Source organism: Durotheca rogersii (assembly GCF_024521655.1).
Source record: "Durotheca rogersii strain YMJ 92031201 chromosome Unknown GGS23scaffold_3, whole genome shotgun sequence".
NCBI classification, from domain to species: Eukaryota; Fungi; Ascomycota; class Sordariomycetes; order Xylariales; family Xylariaceae; genus Durotheca; species Durotheca rogersii.
This window is the reverse complement of record NW_026251234.1, coordinates 326,172-346,025: the sequence shown is the minus strand read 5'-3', so window position 1 is coordinate 346,025 and position 19,854 is coordinate 326,172. Positions and strand designations below refer to the sequence as shown.

General features: G+C 54.1%; 8 protein-coding genes across 8 annotated transcripts; 4 read left to right on the top strand and 4 right to left on the bottom strand.

Moving 5' to 3' along the window:
* Nucleotides 1–1,565: 1,565 nt before the first annotated feature.
* GGS23DRAFT_593239 (NAD(P)-binding protein) lies at nt 1,566–2,814 on the top strand (the record flags this gene model as incomplete). The annotated part of the gene is made up of 3 exons (XM_051518014.1): nt 1,566–1,671; nt 1,982–2,580; nt 2,677–2,814. 3 exons carry the CDS (start codon nt 1,566–1,568, stop codon nt 2,812–2,814), a joined length of 843 nt encoding a protein of 280 aa, XP_051375202.1.
* A 1,150-nt stretch (nt 2,815–3,964) lies between these two features.
* GGS23DRAFT_273557 (P-loop containing nucleoside triphosphate hydrolase protein) lies at nt 3,965–7,233 on the top strand. Its single transcript, XM_051512467.1, has 4 exons — nt 3,965–5,254; nt 5,492–6,005; nt 6,063–6,217; nt 6,287–7,233. The coding sequence occupies exons 1-4, from the start codon at nt 4,363–4,365 to the stop codon at nt 6,664–6,666; spliced, it is 1,941 nt and encodes a 646-aa protein (XP_051375201.1). The 5' UTR covers nt 3,965–4,362; the 3' UTR covers nt 6,667–7,233.
* On the bottom strand, nt 6,895–10,388 carry GGS23DRAFT_273607 (glycoside hydrolase family 3 protein). Its single transcript, XM_051512470.1, has 4 exons — nt 9,504–10,388; nt 9,233–9,432; nt 8,924–9,082; nt 6,895–8,866 (listed from the first exon to the last, which is right to left on the bottom strand). The coding sequence occupies exons 1-4, from the start codon at nt 9,796–9,798 to the stop codon at nt 7,124–7,126; spliced, it is 2,397 nt and encodes a 798-aa protein (XP_051375200.1). The 5' UTR covers nt 9,799–10,388; the 3' UTR covers nt 6,895–7,123.
* On the bottom strand, nt 10,210–12,399 carry GGS23DRAFT_273588 (uncharacterized protein). The gene has a single exon (XM_051512469.1). It carries the CDS (start codon nt 12,205–12,207, stop codon nt 10,621–10,623), a length of 1,587 nt encoding a protein of 528 aa, XP_051375199.1. The 5' UTR covers nt 12,208–12,399; the 3' UTR covers nt 10,210–10,620.
* Nucleotides 12,400–12,978: 579 nt separating this feature from the next.
* Nucleotides 12,979–13,581, top strand: GGS23DRAFT_273540 (uncharacterized protein). Its single transcript, XM_051512466.1, has one exon. It carries the CDS (start codon nt 13,145–13,147, stop codon nt 13,484–13,486), a length of 342 nt encoding a protein of 113 aa, XP_051375198.1. The 5' UTR covers nt 12,979–13,144; the 3' UTR covers nt 13,487–13,581.
* Nucleotides 13,526–14,401, bottom strand: GGS23DRAFT_273585 (YjgF-like protein). The gene is made up of 2 exons (XM_051512468.1): nt 13,964–14,401; nt 13,526–13,881 (listed from the first exon to the last, which is right to left on the bottom strand). The coding sequence occupies exons 1-2, from the start codon at nt 14,145–14,147 to the stop codon at nt 13,565–13,567; spliced, it is 501 nt and encodes a 166-aa protein (XP_051375197.1). The 5' UTR covers nt 14,148–14,401; the 3' UTR covers nt 13,526–13,564.
* A 1,398-nt stretch (nt 14,402–15,799) lies between these two features.
* Nucleotides 15,800–17,858, top strand: GGS23DRAFT_550861 (FAD/NAD(P)-binding domain-containing protein). Its single transcript, XM_051515311.1, has 6 exons — nt 15,800–15,995; nt 16,052–16,189; nt 16,264–16,987; nt 17,059–17,113; nt 17,175–17,364; nt 17,465–17,858. The coding sequence occupies exons 1-6, from the start codon at nt 15,972–15,974 to the stop codon at nt 17,717–17,719; spliced, it is 1,386 nt and encodes a 461-aa protein (XP_051375196.1). The 5' UTR covers nt 15,800–15,971; the 3' UTR covers nt 17,720–17,858.
* Nucleotides 17,859–19,832, bottom strand: GGS23DRAFT_550857 (Thioesterase/thiol ester dehydrase-isomerase). Its single transcript, XM_051515310.1, has 3 exons — nt 19,411–19,832; nt 18,967–19,310; nt 17,859–18,748 (listed from the first exon to the last, which is right to left on the bottom strand). Exons 2-3 carry the CDS (start codon nt 19,261–19,263, stop codon nt 17,930–17,932), a joined length of 1,116 nt encoding a protein of 371 aa, XP_051375195.1. The 5' UTR covers nt 19,264–19,310; nt 19,411–19,832; the 3' UTR covers nt 17,859–17,929.
* Between the last annotated feature and the right edge of the window lie 22 nt (nt 19,833–19,854).

Here is a 19,854-nt window from a genome sequence, read left to right as displayed (position 1 = left end):
TTCCGCATAACATGGTAGCCCTCCTAAAGTTGCACACTACTAGCCAGACGACTATTCCGAGTGGGGAGGGGGTGTTGATGCATGCCTTACAAAATTGCAGTCTTGTCTCCTTGGCAACTGTGGTATGGGGATTAGTCCTCGTGAAGAGAATCCGGTGTACCGTCGCTAGGTATAAGACATTGACTAAGTTGGTAATGGGGGCAAGGGGGCTAGTAATCGCCGAGACTTGGGCTTAAAGCCTCTACGGCCCATAGACTCCTGCCATTTATCATCCCTTCTATCTTGCTTTTTTCTTTTGGGGGGAACGAGGGGGAAGCCGGAGAGGTCGGGGGAGGGGAGGGGAGGGGAGGGATCCGGGGGCCGGATCCTTGGTTATCGTTGTTGGTGCTTTCATGGTTTGCCTTTTGATAATCTCGATTTGATAGTGTGGTCTACAGCGCACCGTGTGAAGTATGTGGTGAGATGCTCACATGCCTGACCCTCCTCCGGCGTAGGAATGCGTGCTTTGGGTTTGGGGTACTACGACAAGATATACCCAGATTCGGTGTCGATTGGCTGCAGCGTCCTTCGGAGACCTGTGTAGTGCTTCGCCGGGGCCAAGAGAGGGCCGCTTCTTTTATATAGAAGCGCGCACTCCTCTAGGGCAGGAATTTACGTACATGTCGGTGCGCACTGTGTCCGGAGGAATGCAGAGCGTGGCACAACGTTAGGACGGACATTGGCCATATGGTAATAATCGCCCGCTACAATCCAGAGATGGCATTGCAGGTCGCGAAACTGTGTGGCTGAGCCGAGACACGATCCGGAATAATGACGGTTGACTGGAATTTCGTCAGTTCCGAGGCCAACGATTCACCTTCCACCCACCTCTTGTTCCTCCCACAGTCCGCTAATACTAAGAGGGCTGAGATTCTTAAGCGTAAGACACCGCGAATTACCGCCTCACCCCTTGTAGTGCAAGGGCACGGATACTCGTAACCCAAACATGTGTTGCTGGCTAGAAAAGCGCAAAGTGATCCGGTGCTTTCGCCTTCCAATCCTCCTGAACATTATGAGATAATAATTAGCTTGTCGCGCGGTAAAGTTATGCAGGGTCTCATCCTATCACGACACTGGTCGGGTTATCCATAGTGACTTGCCTCGTGCTGGGCAAGCCTGCGCTCCGGAGCTCCCCTGTGCGCCGGACCTCGAGGACGAGTTGTTTCAGCGCCTCGGCTTCCGGACAATTAAGCCAAGACTGGCTTACATGAAGTATGTTTACTTCTCGGATAACCCCTTCCTTGCAGTGCCATGTCCGGCGTGCTGCTTTCGGCATCTCTCCAAGATTGTCCGTAAAATTGCTCTCCAACTGGGGGCAGATGTGTCCGTAGACGATGTGCACACTATTACCTATTATATAGCGAGTGCCTACTACACCCACCTGGTCTGAGTTCGAGCCTCCCTTACAACCATCCCATCCGCATCCCCAACATCCTATCGCTAGATCTGCCTCTCTGTGTGTTGTGCACGAATCGTCGTCTACCGGATACCTCTTTTTTCAGATACCCCTTCGCCCCGCCCTCAAGATGCCTGGACTCACTGGTCAAACGAGCAAGTACGATGCCATTCCCGGCCCTCTAGGTTTAGCGTCTGCCTCTCTAGCGGGCAAGGTTGCCCTCGTTACCGGTGCCGGTATGTGCTTTTGAACATTCGCCAGCTTCGTTCCTTTCTCTTGTCCTTGAAATACGCCGACCTCGTGATCCCACGCTGGCATCTCGAACCTCGGGCGTGGCGTGTCAGTCGTCCCTCCAGGACGGCTGCCAGTAGCATGCTGGGACCACAGTCGGAACACAGCGCACGTAGCGGCTCTAACAGGGTCCGACGGATTCACAAGCAGACAGGCCTGGTTTTCTAGACGGCTCCCGTACTCCACGAGAGCTGTCCTCGAAATGGATCCGCAATGGGGTTAACGGCTGGCCTGAATACTAACACGTGTTTGTAGGCCGTGGCATTGGTCGCGAGATGGCTCTCGAGCTGGGCCGCCGTGGAGCGAAGGTTATCGTGAACTACGCAAACAGCTCAGAGTCGGCCGAGGAGGTGGTGCAGCAGATCAAGAAGAGCGGGTCGGACGCGGTGTCGATCAAGGCCAACGTGTCGGACGTGGATCAGATCGTGCGACTGTTCGAGGAGGCAGTCAAGGTGTTCGGCAAGTTGAACATCGTCTGCTCCAATAGCGGCGTGGTGTCGTTCGGGCACGTCAAGGACGTGACGCCCGAGGAGTTCGACCGGGTGTTCAGCATCAACACGCGTGGGCAGTTCTTCGTGGCACGCGAGGCGCACAAGCACCTCGAGGTCGGCGGGCGGCTCATCCTCATGGGCAGCATCACGGGCCAGGCCAAGGGGGTGCCCAAGCACGCGGTGTACTCTGGTAGCAAGGGCGCTATCGAGACCTTCGTCCGCTGCATGGCGGTCGACTTCGGCGACAAGAAGATAACCGTCAACGCGGTCGCGCCCGGCGGCATCAAGACCGACATGTACCACGCCGTCTGCCGGGAGTATATTCCCGGCGGCGACCAGCTGGACGACGAAGCCGTGGACGAGGTGAGTTTTGAGTCTCTCCCAAAAGCCGCCCGGTGCTTGGGTATAGGTATACGGGGTCGACGTGGGTAGATGGCTAAGATGGACTTCTTTACTTAGTATGCCGCGACGTGGTCGCCTCTGGGACGAGTCGGCCTCCCCATCGACATCGCGCGCGTCGTGTGCTTCCTAGCGTCCCAAGACGGCGAGTGGGTCAACGGCAAGGTGCTCGGCATCGACGGCCACGCGATGATGTAGACGACACGACGGCAGCCAGGATAGCATGTTAGAATGCAAGCATTAGGGGTCTTGCGATGCGGGTGGAGAGAAGGCTGGGGTTAACCGCGCGACACTCGCTGGGCCTACCGTTGGGCAGATGTATTACTTCCCTAGACAACAAGAGGGAGAGGGGGGAGAGAGAGGAGAAAGGAGGGGGAAGAAAGGAGAGAGGAGAAGGAGGGCAATCCAGCGAGCTGCGAACAGGTCGAAGCTGCGAGTGTGTGTACCAAGAAGCAGTGCACGGGATCGCTTATCCCTCTCTCGGTAGGGTAAGCCTCGTGGCGTGTAATAGACGTTCGAGGTAGCAGCGGTGAGGTGATTTTGCGGGGAGCGGTTGGGAGCACGGCAGGCTCGTGGGACGGAACACGGTGCAACATAGACCTACCTAGGTACCTAGGTACCTGCTACCTCTTACTACCTAAGGTACCTCCTACCTAGACCTCTAATTAAAGAGAGTGCCCTATATTCTCGTGTACTCTAGGTATCTTGGGCAGCTTAGGCAATTGCCTACCTCAAGAGCAAGCAATTACTTTAGGTACCTAATTGGCACCTACCTCCGTAGGTACGAACCCTATTAGATACAGGTACCTAAGGTAGGTAGGTACCTACCTAGGTACATTAGGTACATACCCTACAGTACCCAAGGGAATTAGATCGGGCGTCTAGCAGTTGCCCCTAGCGCGTCAGGTGCTCTTTCCTTGCGCACACCCAACAACACCAAAAAGCAATTACGCCCCCAGTTCGTGTCCAAGGTGCGGTGCAGCCTGCCTACGGTGCTACGGTGCTACGCTAGGAGGTGGGTACCTAACCGGGGCGGCCAGCCGAATTCGGTGGGTCAAGCATCATCCGTCCGGATCTCTATGTCCACCCCGTTCCCCCGATATCGTAAGTCCTAGCCGCACATAGTCTTATCCGGCGGACAACGATTTCGATGTCTACGTTGTGATAAGTCCGATATCAGGGAGTGAGGTTCTCACGACGGGATTTTGCGCAACTCACCCAGCCAGTCGATCGGAAAGCATCTAGGTAGGTAGGTAGGTAGGTAGGTAGGTAGGTAGGTAGGTAGGTACCTAGGTAGGTAGGTACCTAGGTAGGTAGGTAAGTACCTAAGATAGGTACCTACGGTAGGCAACTGCTAGCTAAACCCCTGTGAGAGAGACGTGAGGTAGGTACGTGTACGTCTCGTCTCGTCTCCCTCTCGACCGGGCCTCTCGTGCTTCGACTTACACGTCTATATCCGGTGGCACTTTGTAATACTTGGCTGGATGTAAGATATACCCACCTTGTAAGAGCCTGCTTCTCCGTGCCACTCCTGCCCGAGCTGGCACCTGCCCCGGCGTATATAAATACCGAGCCTGGACTTGTCGTGGGATCCCTTCCTAGCAATAGGCACACTTTGGTTTTGGAAGATCACACTTCACACCTACCATCTTCTCCCCGTATCCTCGAGCTCTTGGTGAGTGAACCTATCACGTCTACGATTGTTGCTGTCGTTGCTGTCGTTGTTGCTGCTGCTGCTATACCACTATGAATACCTCTCTCCCAGCACCTAATGGGTTGTCGGATCGGGTAGGTCCAGAGGCGTCCCAGACGAACGGTGAGACCTCTCCACCGGACGCGGCCTTTGGCGAGAGGTGTGAATTCATAGCATACCACGAGATCGTGAAACACGGCCAAACCTCGACGGAGCCAGCCTCTGATCCCTTTGGACGGTATGACTCGGGCAGCCAGGACGGCGCCTATGCTCTGGTCATCCGAAGGAGATTTCAGGAAAACGAACCGAGTAGGACTGCGCTGCAGGTCAACTCCCCCTTCATCCGAAAAGCCTTCCGCGAGGTCATCAAGTCGTACGTGGCCGTGCCCTCTGATTTTACCTCTACCGTCGAGCTTCACAGCCCCTTCGGGATGCTAGTCCACTACTGGGACGAGCTGGAGGCTTACCGGCGTTTGGCGACCGACGTCATCGAGAGGGAGCATCTCGGTCTGCTCTTCGAGTTCATGGAGCACGAGGTCAAACCCCAGCGCGAGCGCGCTCTCAAGATGATACAGAAGTGTCAGATCGCCTACGACAACGCCTGGATCATCTACCGCCCCGGCGACGTCATGTACGTCGAGGTCGAGGGCCACCCCTGGCTAATGGTCTGCCGGAAGACGGCCTATGAAGTGGACCACGTGTCGGGTCCCTATTTTGAGGTGTGCTGCTCGTATACGGACGATAGCGGCGTAACGACGGGTCAAGCTGAGCACATCATCGTCATGAACCAACGTGCCAAATTCCCCGCCGGAAGCGCTGTGCTTATCACGGACCTCGACGTATACCCTCGTACGTTCGCCCGAGAAGGCGATAGTCTCGAGGCCCGTCTCAAGGTTCGCGGGGAAAAGTTCCTCTTGTTGAAAGACACGACTACTGTAGCATATGGTATGTTTAAGAATTGTTTCATTGTATAGCGATCCAGACGGATCTAGTCACCAGTCCCTCTTTCACTTAGAACCCTTCATACTCACGGTGGCACCTCTTCCCACTCCCCTCGCTCCCCTCTACTTGCACATTCGGTGTTGCCTCTCTCTCTCTCTCTCTCTCCGGGGAGGAAAGAGAAAGGCAAGGGCGTTGGGCAAATTCAAGGCTATATCCAAGAATACTAGCGCGTGAATACAGACGGTGCTGCCGAATGGCTCAAGGAGCCGCCCTACGATTACTACGACCCATCGCGGTGCAAGTTCCGCGGTGTCTGGCTGCCGTATACCGAGACCGGGCGCGTCGTACTCGACCGAAAGACCTTCGGTGAGGAGCTGCCCCTAGGCGCTGCTAGGGTCAAGAAGTCGGATCCGGACCCGGTCCAGTGCCCGCCGTTCACGCTGGGCTACTCGCTCGGGCGGAAGCAGTGGTGCCGTTTCTTTGTAGATAACATCCGTGACGTCGAGTGGAGCCCGAACGCGTGGGACTCCCTCGTGCTCCTAGAGAAGGAGAAGCATCTGCTTCGCGCCCTCATCTCGTCGCATGCGTACTCGAAGAACCCGCGCGAGTCCATGCAACAGAAGGGCAAGGGGCTCGTGATCCTGCTTCACGGAACGCCTGGTTCCGGTAAGACGCTCACAGCAGAGACCGCTGCCGAGGGGTCTCGGAAGGCGCTTGTTTCGACCTCCGTCGGCGACCTCAACAAGGGCGGCAAGTAAGACATCTGTGCTTTGACCATGAGGTAGTATTGTCGTTGTTGACCTAAACCTAGTATGCTTACCGGTTTGGCTTCGTTTGAGAAGGAGCTGAAGAAGATCCTCCAGTACGCAACAGTATGGCAGGCGGTGGTTCTTATCGACGAGGCCGACGTGTTCTTGGAGGCTCGGAAGGACGTCGGTAACTCGGAGCGTAACGTATTGGTTGCTGGTGAGGTTTATCCAATACCGAAAAACGACGACCTATAGCATACCGCTCTAACGCAAAACGTGCATGCAGTCTTGCTTCGAGAGCTCGAGTACTTTAGTGGGATTGTCTTTCTGACCACGAACCGCGTTAACTCGTTCGACGTAGCCATGAAGTCTCGGATCCACCTCTCCCTCAGCTACACGCCGCCCGAGACGAAGGTGCGCCGGTCGATCTGGCGGAAGTGTCTCGAGACCGTGCTCGCCGACGTCAACGAGGTAGACATGCCGGAGACTCTCAGCCTGCTGGCCGCCGTCGAGCTGAACGGCAGGGAAATCGCGAACTCGGTAAACACGGCGAAGACGCTGGCACGGTTTGACGAGGCCCCCCTCAAGCTGGGCCACATCCTCATGGTTCTCGAGGTGCGTCAAACCTTCGACCAGAGCTTTCGCGCCGCGACCAAGACTCCGTGAACACGGTTATTACACTATACAGCTTTCTATAAATTCGGAGCATATGTGTTATAGAGAGTTTCGTAGGACGGACTGCATGAGGTGATGCGAAGTGAAGCGTATTATATAAACTCTGGGGTGGGTCACGTTGTGGAGAAAGATGGCAGACTGCTTTGCTACTATATCCCTCTCGGCTTCCTCTATTTGGAGCCTTTCATATACGAAAGATCACTTATCTACATGGTCGGAGGGCTTCGGCGATTTAGTGCATCTTAGCTAGTATAGGCGCGCACGAGTTAATACATGCGTCGTTGCATTTAAATGCCGATACTACGAGAACATGACACGCTACTTCGAGAGTACCGCGAGATTGGTTTCTGTTGTGCTACCCTGCGTTTATGATGCCGTGTCCCAACTTCTTGGTCCAGCGGCGAGCGCGTGTCTCAAAGCCCCTCATTCTCTCGTGTTATCTACATAGCTAGCGAGTAGCCTGCAGAAAGACGCCGGCATCTTGCTGAGCGACACCCGGGTCCTGCGGCCACTCGTCCAGCACGAAAGGCTCGCCAACGAGGGTGAAGTTCCACGTAGCCTGCGTCGGCACATCGACGAGCAGGCTGTACTCGCCGGGATACAACACCAGGTTTCCGTCCTCGTCCCGACGTCCTAGGCTCCCTAGAGTCAGCGCCAGGCTTGCCACCTGCTGCTCGCCGGCGGCAACGTCGTGCAGGCGACGGTAGGCGACGAGCCGCTTGATAGGGTACGGCTCGGGGCCGTGCGCGCCGCTGAGAAAACCGAGGACGACGAAGTCTGACGTCGCGTTTCCGGTGTTGGACACCTGCACGTCCACCGTCTGGAACGGGCAGAGCTCCTTGCGCGTTTCCTCCTCGGAGCAGGCGCCGGCGAGGTCGGCGACGTCCCACCTTTCGTCGTCGTCGTCGCCGCCTCTCGCGATAGACGCGTCGAAGGTGGTGTAGTGGAGGCCCCAGCCGAACGGCACGGTCGCCTGGTCGTACCACATGTACGTGCGGCCGGGGTTGCCGGTCCGGGCGTCGGGCCGCAGGCCCATGTCCGTCATGGGCACGTCGTCGACGTAGCGCGCCGGGTACTGCGTCACCGGCAGGCGCCCCGCGGGGGCGGCTCTGCCCGTCAGGATGTTCATGAGCGCGTCGCCGCCCGCTTGGCCCGGGTAGCCCCCCCACACGATCGCCGAGACGTTGGCGTTGTCGAGGAAGGGAGCGTCGTCGAGCTGGCCGCCCATCTGGAGAATAACGAACGGCTTGCCGAGGCTGGCTAAATGCGTCACGATGTCGATGCGCTCCCCAGACCAGCGGATTAGCGTACGGTCTTTTTCCTCAGCCTCGGTTTTGAGCGTAGGGCCGTCCGCGTAGATGACCACATCCGCGGCTGCGGCAGCTTCGAGAGCTTGGGGGTAGCCGTTGGTTGTGGGGTCTCCCGGAATACCACCGTATATGGCGTTGACGTTGGGGATTTGGCTGGCTGCGAAATACGGAGAGTGTAAGTATTTGGCAGTGCCGTAATAGTTTCCTTGCATATCTGTCGTGGCGTTGGCCCAACTGCCGATCAGGGCAATAGTTAGGTTACTGCTGACCGGAACTTGGATAGGCAGAGTGCCGTCATTCTTGATCAGCACGATCGATCGTTCTGCGGCCTTCCGAGCGAGTTCTTCTGCGTCCGGAGTGAAGACATCGGAGAACTCCAGTGACCTATAAGGATTGAACTCTCCCGGGTCGAAGTAACCCAATTTCATAAGACCTGCGTAGATTCGCGAGATAGCCGTGTCGAGTGCATCATCATCAATAAGGCCTTCCTCGTAGGCAGAGGGCAGGTGAAGGCCATAATACTCACCACAGTCGAGATCTGTGCCCGCGAGGAGGGAGCTAGCGGCAGACGCCGAACGAGTCTGGCGGTACTTGTGAGGCAGGTAGACGTTCTGGATAGAATCGCAGTCCGAAACCACGTATTGGTATTCGCGCGTCCAATTCCAATGATCTCTCAAAATGTCTTGCAGAATGTAAGAGCTCGAGCAGGCGGGAACACCGTTGAGGGAGTTATAGGAGCACATAATGGACCCGACATTTGCTCGCGCGCAAGCCTCAAATGGGGGCATGTAATACTCGGCCAATTCCTGGGGAGTTACTCGGGCGTCGAACTCATAACGCTCATTTCCGTGCCAGTCCTCGATGTCATACGCGACAAAGTGCTATAGCCAAAATTTACTCAGCACCTCTCAGACGTGGTATACCGAACGAGAACTTACCTTGCAAGTTGCCACCACCTTAAGCACATCGGGATCCTCCCCGCCTTGAAGACCTTTCACTACCGCCCTCACATACGAGCTGAGGTGATAGGGATCTTCGCCAGGCGTCTCCTGACCCCGGCCCCATCTGGGGTCGCGATATGGGTTGATGTTAGGAGTCTACGGCGACATGTTAGTACCCACCACAAACGGCCTCATAACAACAGTCTAACATGTATTCTGTCTCCTGATGTCGGGAGTATGTATGTATGCGTCCTAGCACCAGTTCGCGAGATCGACAAAAAAGGAAATAGATCCAAAGATGCTCACCCAGTAGTCTAAACCCGATCGGTTGAAGTTGTTGAACGCCCGAGCTTCGGTGCTGACGACTGTCGCAACGGCCTCGACGAGGTCGTCATCGAAGGAGGCGCCCAGAAGAATCGGTTGTGGGAAGGATGTGGCGTAAGAGAAGTCGCCAGATTCCGCAAATTTCACACCTGGTGAATGCGCAACACCGTGTAATGCCTCCTCTAGAATTAATTAGCACCAAGGCTTTCACGAATCAGCTAATACAAGGAAGGAGAAAGGAGAGGGCACTCACGCCACCACTCGTAGCTGGGCAGGCCCAGCCTCTCGGCACCGGGCGATGAGCTGCCGAGGAGTTTGAATTTCTCCTTCGTCTCGAGGGCCGAAACAAGGGCCTGGACTCGTTCACCGATCGATAATGTCGCGTTACAGACGTTATTACTGCTCAAGGGCCCACTGATACAATCTGGAAAGACATGTCCGGCGGCAAAGGCCCCCGGACTCATCAGCAGCAGAATGAATCCCCAAACGAACGCCATTCTGGCTCTGACGGGTCTGTCGAAGGCTCTGGGTTTGGACTCTCTACACATTGGATGGATCCGAGTCCCATCTTTATAGACTTTCCGGGCGGCGGTACACTATGGATCCTCTTCTCTTCCCCGCATTGACGTTGCAGGATGATCCGACCGACTCCAGATCACGGCCACGCGGGCTCCAATCGAAAATATGGGAAATCTGGGTATGCTTTCTGCAGAGGCACATCGGACTTGCGGTCCGAGACATGTCTAGGCCGGATTGGCTATATTTGGGGACTGTAAGTGCCGGACGCGTTCTCCGACCTTTTTCCACGCCCAAGGAAACATGAGGGAGTAGGCGGGAAACGTACTTGGAGATCTAACAAGGAACGATCGCTTGATGCGTAAACTATGGGGCTGTTGTATGGGGCTGTTGGGTGGGACTGTTGGATGGGACGATTGAGCTCTTTTGCTGGATGAAAGTCGAATGTGCCCCGTCGGTGAGCATCTTGGTTGCAATTGAGATTTTAGCGTAGTGGCCCATGAAGATGGCACAGGGTATTTTCGAGAAAGGACTTCCGGTGAATGGGTCAAGGGCGCCTGGTGAGCTTTTATAAGATAAGACCCCCCGAGCGGGCGGAACTACCGTTTAGCTAACCGCAAAGTTGGATAAGGAGTAAGTCTGGCTCGGGCAGTTATCGATGTCATGAGAAGAAGGCCGCCCATCACCCGCCGTGCTTTACGCTCGCGAGAACCGAATTGGTTTCCAGAAAATATGGCATATAAGCTGTAAGCTGATCTGAGCGATGGGGGAGACTTCACAGCGGCCTTTTGTCATCACTTCAGCAATCTGAATACTGAAATGTGTACGCCCTAATTCTTAGGGTGTTGCCGAAACTAAAGAATTGTAATGTCTCCCTGATGGCCATAGAGTTCTTGGATGCCACAGGTACACTTCTCACTGCAATCTCCAATGTGCTTCCGTACGCGCCTACGGACGGTGCCTTCTTTCGGAACGCCCACCAGTGGTCTTGATGTTGGGAACGCCCAGATCGATGGCCATGGCAGGCCCCCTAGGTTTGGAAGCTGCTCGAGGTCTTTCTCAAGCTGCTTAATAACAACCGAGTTGCATGTTAAGGTGGTACGCTCGCTCGCCCAGCCGTACGAAAACACTGACCTCCCGGGGTTTAAAACGGCCTCCAGCAGCTTCTTAATAGGAGCCGTGAAGCGGTCCTGGCAGCCGTTTTCATTTGCGTCAACAATCCTGATCGGTAGCTGAAAGCAGGATGGAACTTCGTGGATGGATAATAACTGTAGCTCCTTGACCCGTTGGTCTTGGGGCTTTCCAGGATCAGAACCAAGTATCAGATGCGCACGAGCCTTCTCGGATGCGGTTGCCAACGTGTCGACGATGTGAGAGAATGTTTCTGCCGCGTCCTTGGTGCAGACGAGCTTATGGCTACCTATCACGGGATAAACTAACGAGAGTATTGACTGTTCACTTTCCAGATCTGCATGATCATTGTGCGAATGGCTAAACCAGGGCTGCTTCGTGACCGTAGTATGAGAGAAATCCGACGCAAGAGCAACTAGAAGGGAGGTATCAATGTTCAAAACCTCGGTGAAGTTTGCTTTCGGGCTAGGGGCCATCGCATGTAGGACGGCATCAGAGAGAGGCGGAGCTGGTGGCAGGTCATCGCTACAGAGCAATCCGACGCCCAGCCGACGGCAAGACCCCAGCACCATGTCGATCTCAGGGTGCTCACCAAGTTTAATACGCGGCAATACGAGAAAAGGATTTGGGCTTTTCGCCTGGATCCGATGCCCCTTGGCGGCATTTGCTAGATTCCTGGCAAGCTTTAGAAGAGGAATATCGGCGTAGTCTAGATTAACGGGGTCGCCATCATCCTCGTCGTCGCTACCTCCGCAGTATACCGCTTCTTTCGCCATGTCGAAAAGCAGCCTCTTATTTGTCATTGAAGAGACTTTGTACCACGAGTGGCCCCCGTCGGCAATCACATCAATCACGAAACTGCCCGACCGGAAGGACTGCGATTCGCCCTGGGTTCGGACGATACGTGTCCCTGGTGCCATGATCGGTTTCTTAAACGGGCCAATGGATACAGCACATCGCAACTTGACGATATCCCGGGAACGTTTTGCCGTGTCCCACACGGGCTCTAGGAATGGAACATTTGATGACTGGCTGCTGTGCAACACCGAGGGGCGTGTCGATCCGAGGTCACGAGCGGCCCGCTCGATGCTGTCCGCTTCGGCACGGAGATCGCTTGCAAACGACGAATGTATGTAGGCAGGCATCTGTTGAAAGTAGCCATCGTATACCTCGGTGAGGTGGACCGCAAAGCGCTCGAGTTCGGATTGTAGTGTTCTTACGCGATTGAGCAGAGCAGAGGTCGCAGCTAACCTAGCGGCGTGGTCTCGTTCGAGGTCGGCCGAGGGATGGTCGTCTGTTAACAAGACCATAACGAGAACCGCGGCCTAGGGCATTGGAGAAAGATGAGGTCTTGTGGTGTCGTAGGTCGTAGGTTGTAGGTAGTGAAGGCTCAGCTCTACGCCAGCACGACGACGTGGGGGAGTTATGGGGCGCTGTGCGTTACCTAATGCACTGCGAGGTACCTAATATGCCCGCCAAGGTACCTTGAGTACTTGTGCAAGGTTGGCACCCCACACGCGCGAAAATTCCTGAATTGCTTCAATAACCACCCTTGTACCTAATATTGAATAGGAGATACCTAACCTCCTTTATAGGCATCTTTAGGTGCCTCGTCTGCCTCATAACGATCGATGCACTCAGCACCTAAGGAGCGCCTCTGCCCTTTTGCCTTGTAGCACGATGTGCTCACGGACTTAGGTACTACGACCAAATATACAACTAGCTGACCTGCTGTTTTGCTTCGTAGGTACTGATTTCGATTTCGATGTGGCACGATTCCAGGTTGTTATTATTGCTTCTGGGTGCAATAAGATGAATTGCCAGCGCGGAGTACCGATTTGGACGAGACTTCCTCCCTCACACAACCTACTCTGATTCTTTCCACAGCATCGAAATGGGTCCGAAGAGATACTCATTAGTTTCAAATAATGACAGGCAGCCGCCTGACGCGTCTCTGTCTTGTGACATTCTCCCTCGGACTCTCAAGGACCGTACCACTTCGCATAATCATCTGTGGTGCGGGGATCGGAAGACTGTCGGCCGCAGATTACCCGCGTGCCCGTCACGACGTTACTGTCCTCCAGCAAGGCCCCCTCGACTTCGCAGCCAATGACTACGGACTAGTAGTAGCCTCTAACTCTTCCAATCTTTTGCAGAAGGCCGACGTTAAGCTAGAAAATACTAATCTAGTGGATATTACGCATGTCTAGCTACGAGGTCTAAAGAATGGGGAAGTAAAGGCTTAATATGAAGGCCGGATTTAGTGCAGCTCCATCTATCTTCCGCAAGAGAGCTAAGCTACAAGGGGAATTTCTGAGGTTTACCACGAGCACCGAGTCTGCCGGGACGCTAACGAAAGTCATAGAGAATGCCGAGGGGACCAGTGTGGATTCGCTTGCTGGCAAGGCGTGGACAGAGAGGTGGCCGAATCTTCGAAGGCAAACTCATTATCAGAGCCGACGATATCAACTCCGTGAGGTTTACGACAGAGCTACCCGCTCAGTAAGTAATATAAAGTCGAGAACCGAAGCTTTCTATTATCTCCCCCTAGATTGCGAATTTCAAGATTCACCCAAGTATTCTTCGTAAACATTCACGAACAGCACTATGTCCCGGAAACTGCGAACAACAGTCAGATATGACACGAGGTAGACGGCAGTTTAGCAATTAACGGCAGCGGCCCTGTTTCCCCATCCAAAAGGTGCCCTCGACCTCCACAATATCGTCGTCGTTCAGCCTGCCCACCTCCACGATTGTCCGGGGAGGGTATTTTCTCGGGTCATCTCCCCAGAGCTCCACCTGCACCTGGTTACACATCGGTCGGTATCGAAACATATCGGTCACGTAGACGACGAGCCGGACACAGGAGTTGAGATCAGACCCAGCCATCTCGGCGAGGGCGGCCATGTTTTGGTAGGCTTGCCTGATACGAGCAAGTCCCACTGGAGCAAGCGTACTGTTTGCTGGATAAATGCCGCGCATTCCTGGTAGAACTGGTGAGCAAAGACGACAACGTTCACGTTCGACACTGCGGCCATCTTGGACCAGGGTGGGGTCTCTCTATACCAGAAATATATAGTGTATCACCTGCGACAGACATCAAGCTCCATGGACCAGTGGTGTTAAAGAAACTGGATGGATTGAAAATCTGCACTCCCGATGGTGACGTGTAGTTCGCCTGAAGCTTCGCGTAGGTGGTTGGCATTTGGGCGAGGAGCCCCAGGATGCAGTGGAAGAGGCGGATTCGCATCTTTTCATCGACCGCGCGTCACAGACAGTTAACTTCCGATGCGTAATCCGCAGTGTTTAGCCCAGGGTCGCACGGCTGGCATAAATAAGAAAAAGAAAAGCATCGTCAAGGCACGTATGGCAAGCAGCTATTTAAATGCGATATTGGAACCACGATGAGTTCTCGTTTTCAATCGCCTTAGCATACGTCATTACACCCTGTCAAAGCTCGATTCCGGTATCTTCGATCCGACTTATCTTAGCACTCATATTAGCCAGCACCCAGGTAGACCCTTATCTATGCAAGTCGAACTATTGACACAGGATATCGATCATCTAAACCCATCACGGCTAATCCTCCAAGACTAACATGCAAAGCTACGGTAGGTATAATCAATAGATTATTGTCAACTATCATTGCTGTGATGAAGAGTCCCTGCTCTAGGTGGTAGTTTCTCACTATCCACGGTAGGCTGGGGTGCGCCTATGGGCGGCGCATAAATGCTTGTCTGTGTCTGTCTTCGTCTTGAGGAGGCGGCCAGCGAACAGGACGGGGCTTAGTAACGAATCTCTAACCCTTTAACGGCTGGTATAGGCGAAAAAAGAAGCAGAAAGTTCGAATATTAGTAGCTGTAGGGATGCCGGTCGCGAATTGCTTTCGATGCAAATGATTGCTTTCCAAATGGATGCGAGGGAAGAAATCTGTCCGTCTTTGCCGGCTACCTTGGACGCATTTATTATGGCGGACCGCAACCGATGAGGCCTCTCCACGTCCTGTGACAATTTTGAGTGGATACGGAATACAGAAAGTATAGGGGGGCTATGAAGCTCTAAACACCTCACGTCAAGCGGAGTTGCTATAACTCCTTCAGTTACACGTTCGCTACGTTAAGCTTCAGACCTCGAGCCACCAGGACATCTTCATACTCGACCAAAGAGTACGCGCTAACACTAGAGACTAAACGGACTTGATACTCCGACGGCACCGGACGAAGAAACCCGTTCCCATGCGCGCCGGGCCCGCTCGATGACACATGGCAAAAAAGAAAAATAAAGTAAGAACACAAATGAAGTAAAAACATCTTAATGCCCGGAGATTCGTATGAAACAGCACTGCTCAAAATAATATACACAACCTCATAGGCCTCTCCCTTATTCTATAGGTAGGTAGATGCCGCAACTCACACGGTGGCCCGATGGACATGCTATGTGTGTAAAACGTAGAGACCTATATTCTATCACTCGTAGTATGTTGGTATATAAGGGCTGATTCCACACGTGGCATTATGTTCTAATGAAACTAGGAGGAACCTCTGACCCTATTTGAGGCTCTCCCCAAAGGCTATCTTCCTGATGTATTACACAGTGACATAAAAGGAATCACGTGCCTTATGGACCAGTTATACCTAGGATATTCAAAAGATGGTCTTTGGGTTTGTCAAGGGTCTATTTACCTAAGATATGCCGGCTGATTATTATCAGACATTATTAGGGGGGAGTGGTGTGCTAGGCAGGACAGGGCACTACACCAGTAGGTACTCCCGCCTTTCCAGCTCTATGGAGGTGAAGTCGTCCTAGCCGATTGGGATAGTTTGCAGCGCGGTGCGCCACTTACCGGTGTATGGAATGTCATCAATCCTCCCATTCCGAATGCGACACCGCCTGAAGACCAAAGACAAATTAACCGAGAAGTGGGGGAGGCGTAATACGGCAGCCGGGGTTAATATTGGAAAGGTCGACTAAGTCCGCTACCTCGCCGTAAGACGAGATATTTTGCGAAGTATCTACAAAAAGACGCGTGTAAAGAGCCTCAAATATAAGTATATGTCAACGGAAACCCCTAAAGATGGAACCGGAAGTGAATATTGTGGTAGGCTGCGCTCAAATAATCTTATTTCTCCGTGCGTATCTCGCTAACAAATCCAGAACGCACCTGTTAAGTCAGCTATATGTCTAGACGTGATAGTCATAGGTGCTGGGTTAAGCGGTCTCGGGGTCGCTATCGCAACTGCGCTCTCTGGCCACCGCGTAACTGTTTTCGAAGCTGCCGCCGGGCTTCACGAGGTAGGTACATAGAACCAGCTGAGGTTGTGCTTCGAACATCCGCCGGGAGTGCCGCGTCGCTAACGCAGTGGCAGGTAGGAGCCGGAATACAGGTTACCCCTAACTCATCGCGGATCTTACAGCGATGGGGCGTTTCCGATGAGCTATGGGCTTCGGCTGCAGAGCCGACGTACTTTGCCGTTCGCAAATACACCGGCGGGATCCTGCTTCTGGAGAAGGATTTCGACAAGGCGATGCGATCAAAATACGAAGCGCCCTTTCTCGAACTGCATCGCGTCGATTACCAAACATCACTCTACAAGCGTGCGAAAGAGCTCGGCGTCCAATTCCGATTCGGAACTAGGGTCGCTAAGGTGGACTTCGAGACAGGAGAAGTCATCAGCCAGTCCGGGTTGCGAGCGCGGGGCGACCTGGTCGTTGCCGCCGATGGCTTATGGTCTCTATGTAGAGCCCAGTTCCTCCCCAAGGACTTCGAGGGCGTTCCTAGGCCGACAGGCGACCTGGCATACCGACTAACGCTGAAATTAGACCAGATCCAGGACCCGGAGTTGAGGGGGTGGGTGCAAATCCCGTCCTGTAACGTATGGATAGGACCCAAGTCGCACGTTGTCGGATACGCCTTGCGAGGTGGTACTGAGTATAACCTTGTGTTGATAACCCCGGACGACCTTCCGAGTGGTGTTACCCAACAGAGCGGCGATGTTGAGGAGATGAAAGCCCTCTTTAAAGGTTGGGACCCGATATTGGACAGGTTTCTCGCCGTTGCCAGCGCAGTCAAGAAATGGAAATTGATGTATCGTAAGCATCTGCCCTAGTTGTTTCCCTGCCCTGAAGTGAATCATCGCTCTGATAGGAACCTCGGCTCCCAGGGGAGGAGATGCGCAGATGGGTTCACGAATCTGAGCATGGCAATTTCGTATTTGTGTGAGCTTATCACTGACGTCCCGTCTCACATCTGCTCGTTTGGCTGATGCGTCTGACGCAGTGGCGACTCCTGCCACCCTATGCTCCCATACCTTGGGCAAGGGGCCAATCTAGCCATCGAAGACGGCGCTGTGCTCGGCCGCTTACTGGGACATATCCAAGCCAAGAACCAGCTTGGGTGGGTGTTGAGGATGCACGAGCAGCTTCGAAAACCACGGGCAGACGCGGTGGTGAAGGAAGTATTCCAACAGGTATTTGCCGCCCAACAGCAGCCCACACTAGTACCCACGCTCTCCGTTGTCCACGAATTCGATTCGAGTCATCTCTCTAACGCGCGGTGGCCCAAATTAGCGCAATGTATTTCACATGGTGGACGGACGTCAGCAACAGGCGCGAGACGAAATACTGTTGTCGCAAGTGAGAGAGGGGACGGAGGGCGAGCCATTTCCGATCCGCTGGTGTTGTCCTCGAGTTCAACCCTGGCTTTTCGGCTACGATGCCTACGTAGAGGTCGATAAAGCTGTCAGGGAGAATCCCTTGAGCCTCGGGGAAAATGGAAATGCATCCGCGGGAAAGGAAGATAGTGGCGTGTTCGAGGGAAATTAATGTCCTCTATACCTGCGGTTGATCTGGTATTAGGTAGCAGTTGTGCTGCTTTTCCCGCTGTTGGCTCGCGGTGTGGTGACCGAGAGGCACCCGCGTGAGCTATTAGATCGTCATGGAATCAGGTAGAGTTAATATAATACTAGGTACTTTCTACGCAACGTATCTTGCAGTCTCGCAACTGAAGACGTCCTCCACCTCGACAACTGCGACTCATAATTTCCCTTGTTTCTCGCTTGGCTTCCGCTGGCGTTGAATTATGCCATCCTGATACTCGGTCGCGACGTGGACACCTGTCGGACTCCATATCTTGCTCATGACGATTCCTCTCCCGGCCTCGACCCTCGGGAAGCAGACTTCTTGGACCCACCACTGGTCCGGGCCGTAAGACATTACCGCATCTTCAGAGTTGACATGCACTATGAATGAGTAGCTCAAACTAGCGGCGCGACCGAAATCGTAGCCAAATCCCACGTGGTTACCCATCATAAGCAGGCCATTCCTGTCCACTACGAAAGCATGAACGAGGATGTGTGCGTCATGATCATCAGCAGGGAGTGGAGCGAGGAGTTGATAAAGGATAAGCTCTCGGCGTTCGTGGAGGGGTTTACCCTTGTTGAAGGCGGTTAGGTCGACCTTCTTCATGTCGACCATGGGAAACGTGCCGGGATTACACATTGGAAATAAATCTACTAGAAGCGCGATGTCGACATGCGGCGAAGGACCCCAGGCGGACGGTGGCCGCGAGTTTAGAATACTCGCGAACCGCGTTTGCACTGTCGGCTCTTGGGCAACGTGCTGCGACGGTACAGGTGGTCTCAAGGACACCAGAGCGCCGAAACAGACCGGGCCGAGGGCGAGATCGGAATCCGCTAGTGGGAAGTGGTCTTTCTCTTCATTCGTGCTCGGGGACAGCGGTTGTCGCGCCGTGACGAGAAAATTGGGAAACCCCGGGTTCGCAGAGATGGTGGTTACATCGTATATGAACGGCCGGTCTATCAAGCCACCTTCCGAGAAGTAACCATGAATAGTCTGCGCCAGTCAGCGAGTCTCTCATCGCGGGGGGGGGGAAAATAGGCGGCCGAAAGAAGTTGGATAGCGTAGCTCATCGCTGGCAACATCGAGCGAGTAGAGCGCCGTCACAGCCTTCCTCGAGGGCAAACGCCCATGCCCCTCTCATCACACCATCGGACTCTCTCAAGGCCGTATTGGTAGGCCAGGTGCATAGGGAGAGAGGGGGGAGAACTCACATGGATTCCAAGCTTCTCTCGAGAAGGTATCTCCGCCGAGGCCAGCGAAGCCGCCAGGCCTGCTTGGCTGTAAACGTGTCCGCCAAATGAAGTATTATGGTTGTTGAGCGGCACCACTTTGGAATCGTCCATCTTACTCGCAATCGCGACGTCGCCTTTGGGGAACCACGCTTTCCGTTGGCTCATGTATCGCTTGGTAGCCTTTCCATTCCCGACCCCGTCTGGCAGGGGCACCAGGGGCATAAGTTCTTGGAACGTGAGACGCCCATCGGCGCGTTTCGTCGGCGTTGAAGACATGGTAAAATCAGCGACGGTTCCGCTCAGGATCCCTCGTGGGAAATCAACTTGACGTGAGGTTACTAATTATTCTCATGACAGCTCTGTCTACACATGCCGCGCAGACCGGCCCTGCCTATGATATGATTGTGGTGGTTGGGGACTTACCTCGGAAGCTAGAGTGGAGAGCGAGTGGGTGGGCTCAGGAACTGCCTTCATGGGTCCAACGATATCGTCGATGGCAGAACCCGCCCATCATATACACACCCGACACCTACTCATACGTGTATAAAGATGCGATGTGTCTAATGTTATACCCGGTTCGTTATTGCCAGAGGGAAGCGTATACAGGTGCATACCTAGGTGTGTCAAGTAATCTCACGGACGACGACGGTAATACCACTAGGGTGGACTAGCGGGCGTGGCGTGCTTACTCAGGTCTGGGGTCTCGAATTATCGGGACATGACAGATTGCCTAGGCACTCGGCTAGGCACATCCCGAAAAACAAGCGACGACCAGGCCATGGGAGGTGACAGGCGGAAGAAACTAATCAGAGGAGAGCCGCAGTGAGAAGGGAGATAGTTGTCGCTATCGGCGTCCGTTTGAGGCCT

Bases quoted from the DNA above. Each gene is read 5' to 3' on its own strand.
- GGS23DRAFT_273557 (XM_051512467.1), top strand. From the start codon at position 4,363: ATGAATACCTCTCTCCCAGCACCTAATGGGTTGTCGGATCGGGTAGGT. The intron at 5,255-5,491 runs GTATGTTTAAGA...GCGTGAATACAG, and splicing joins CACGACTACTGTAGCATATG to ACGGTGCTGCCGAATGGCTC. The intron at 6,218-6,286 runs GTGAGGTTTATC...ACGTGCATGCAG, and splicing joins GCGTAACGTATTGGTTGCTG to TCTTGCTTCGAGAGCTCGAG.
- GGS23DRAFT_273607 (XM_051512470.1), bottom strand. From the start codon at position 9,798: ATGTGTAGAGAGTCCAAACCCAGAGCCTTCGACAGACCCGTCAGAGCC. The intron at 9,083-9,232 runs GTGAGCATCTTT...ATGTCGCCGTAG, and splicing joins GATCGGGTTTAGACTACTGG to ACTCCTAACATCAACCCATA. The intron at 8,867-8,923 runs GTAAGTTCTCGT...TTTTGGCTATAG, and splicing joins AGGTGGTGGCAACTTGCAAG to CACTTTGTCGCGTATGACAT.
- GGS23DRAFT_273588 (XM_051512469.1), bottom strand. From the start codon at position 12,207: ATGGTCTTGTTAACAGACGACCATCCCTCGGCCGACCTCGAACGAGAC.
- GGS23DRAFT_273540 (XM_051512466.1), top strand. From the start codon at position 13,145: ATGAAGGCCGGATTTAGTGCAGCTCCATCTATCTTCCGCAAGAGAGCT.
- GGS23DRAFT_273585 (XM_051512468.1), bottom strand. From the start codon at position 14,147: ATGCGAATCCGCCTCTTCCACTGCATCCTGGGGCTCCTCGCCCAAATG. The intron at 13,882-13,963 runs GTATAGAGAGAC...CAGTTCTACCAG, and splicing joins TGATACACTATATATTTCTG to GAATGCGCGGCATTTATCCA.
- GGS23DRAFT_550861 (XM_051515311.1), top strand. From the start codon at position 15,972: ATGGAACCGGAAGTGAATATTGTG. The intron at 16,988-17,058 runs GTAAGCATCTGC...CTCGGCTCCCAG, and splicing joins GAAATGGAAATTGATGTATC to GGGAGGAGATGCGCAGATGG. The intron at 17,365-17,464 runs GTATTTGCCGCC...GGCCCAAATTAG, and splicing joins TGAAGGAAGTATTCCAACAG to CGCAATGTATTTCACATGGT.
- GGS23DRAFT_550857 (XM_051515310.1), bottom strand. From the start codon at position 19,263: ATGTCTTCAACGCCGACGAAACGCGCCGATGGGCGTCTCACGTTCCAA. The intron at 18,749-18,966 runs GTGAGTTCTCCC...TGACTGGCGCAG, and splicing joins GAGAGAAGCTTGGAATCCAT to ACTATTCATGGTTACTTCTC.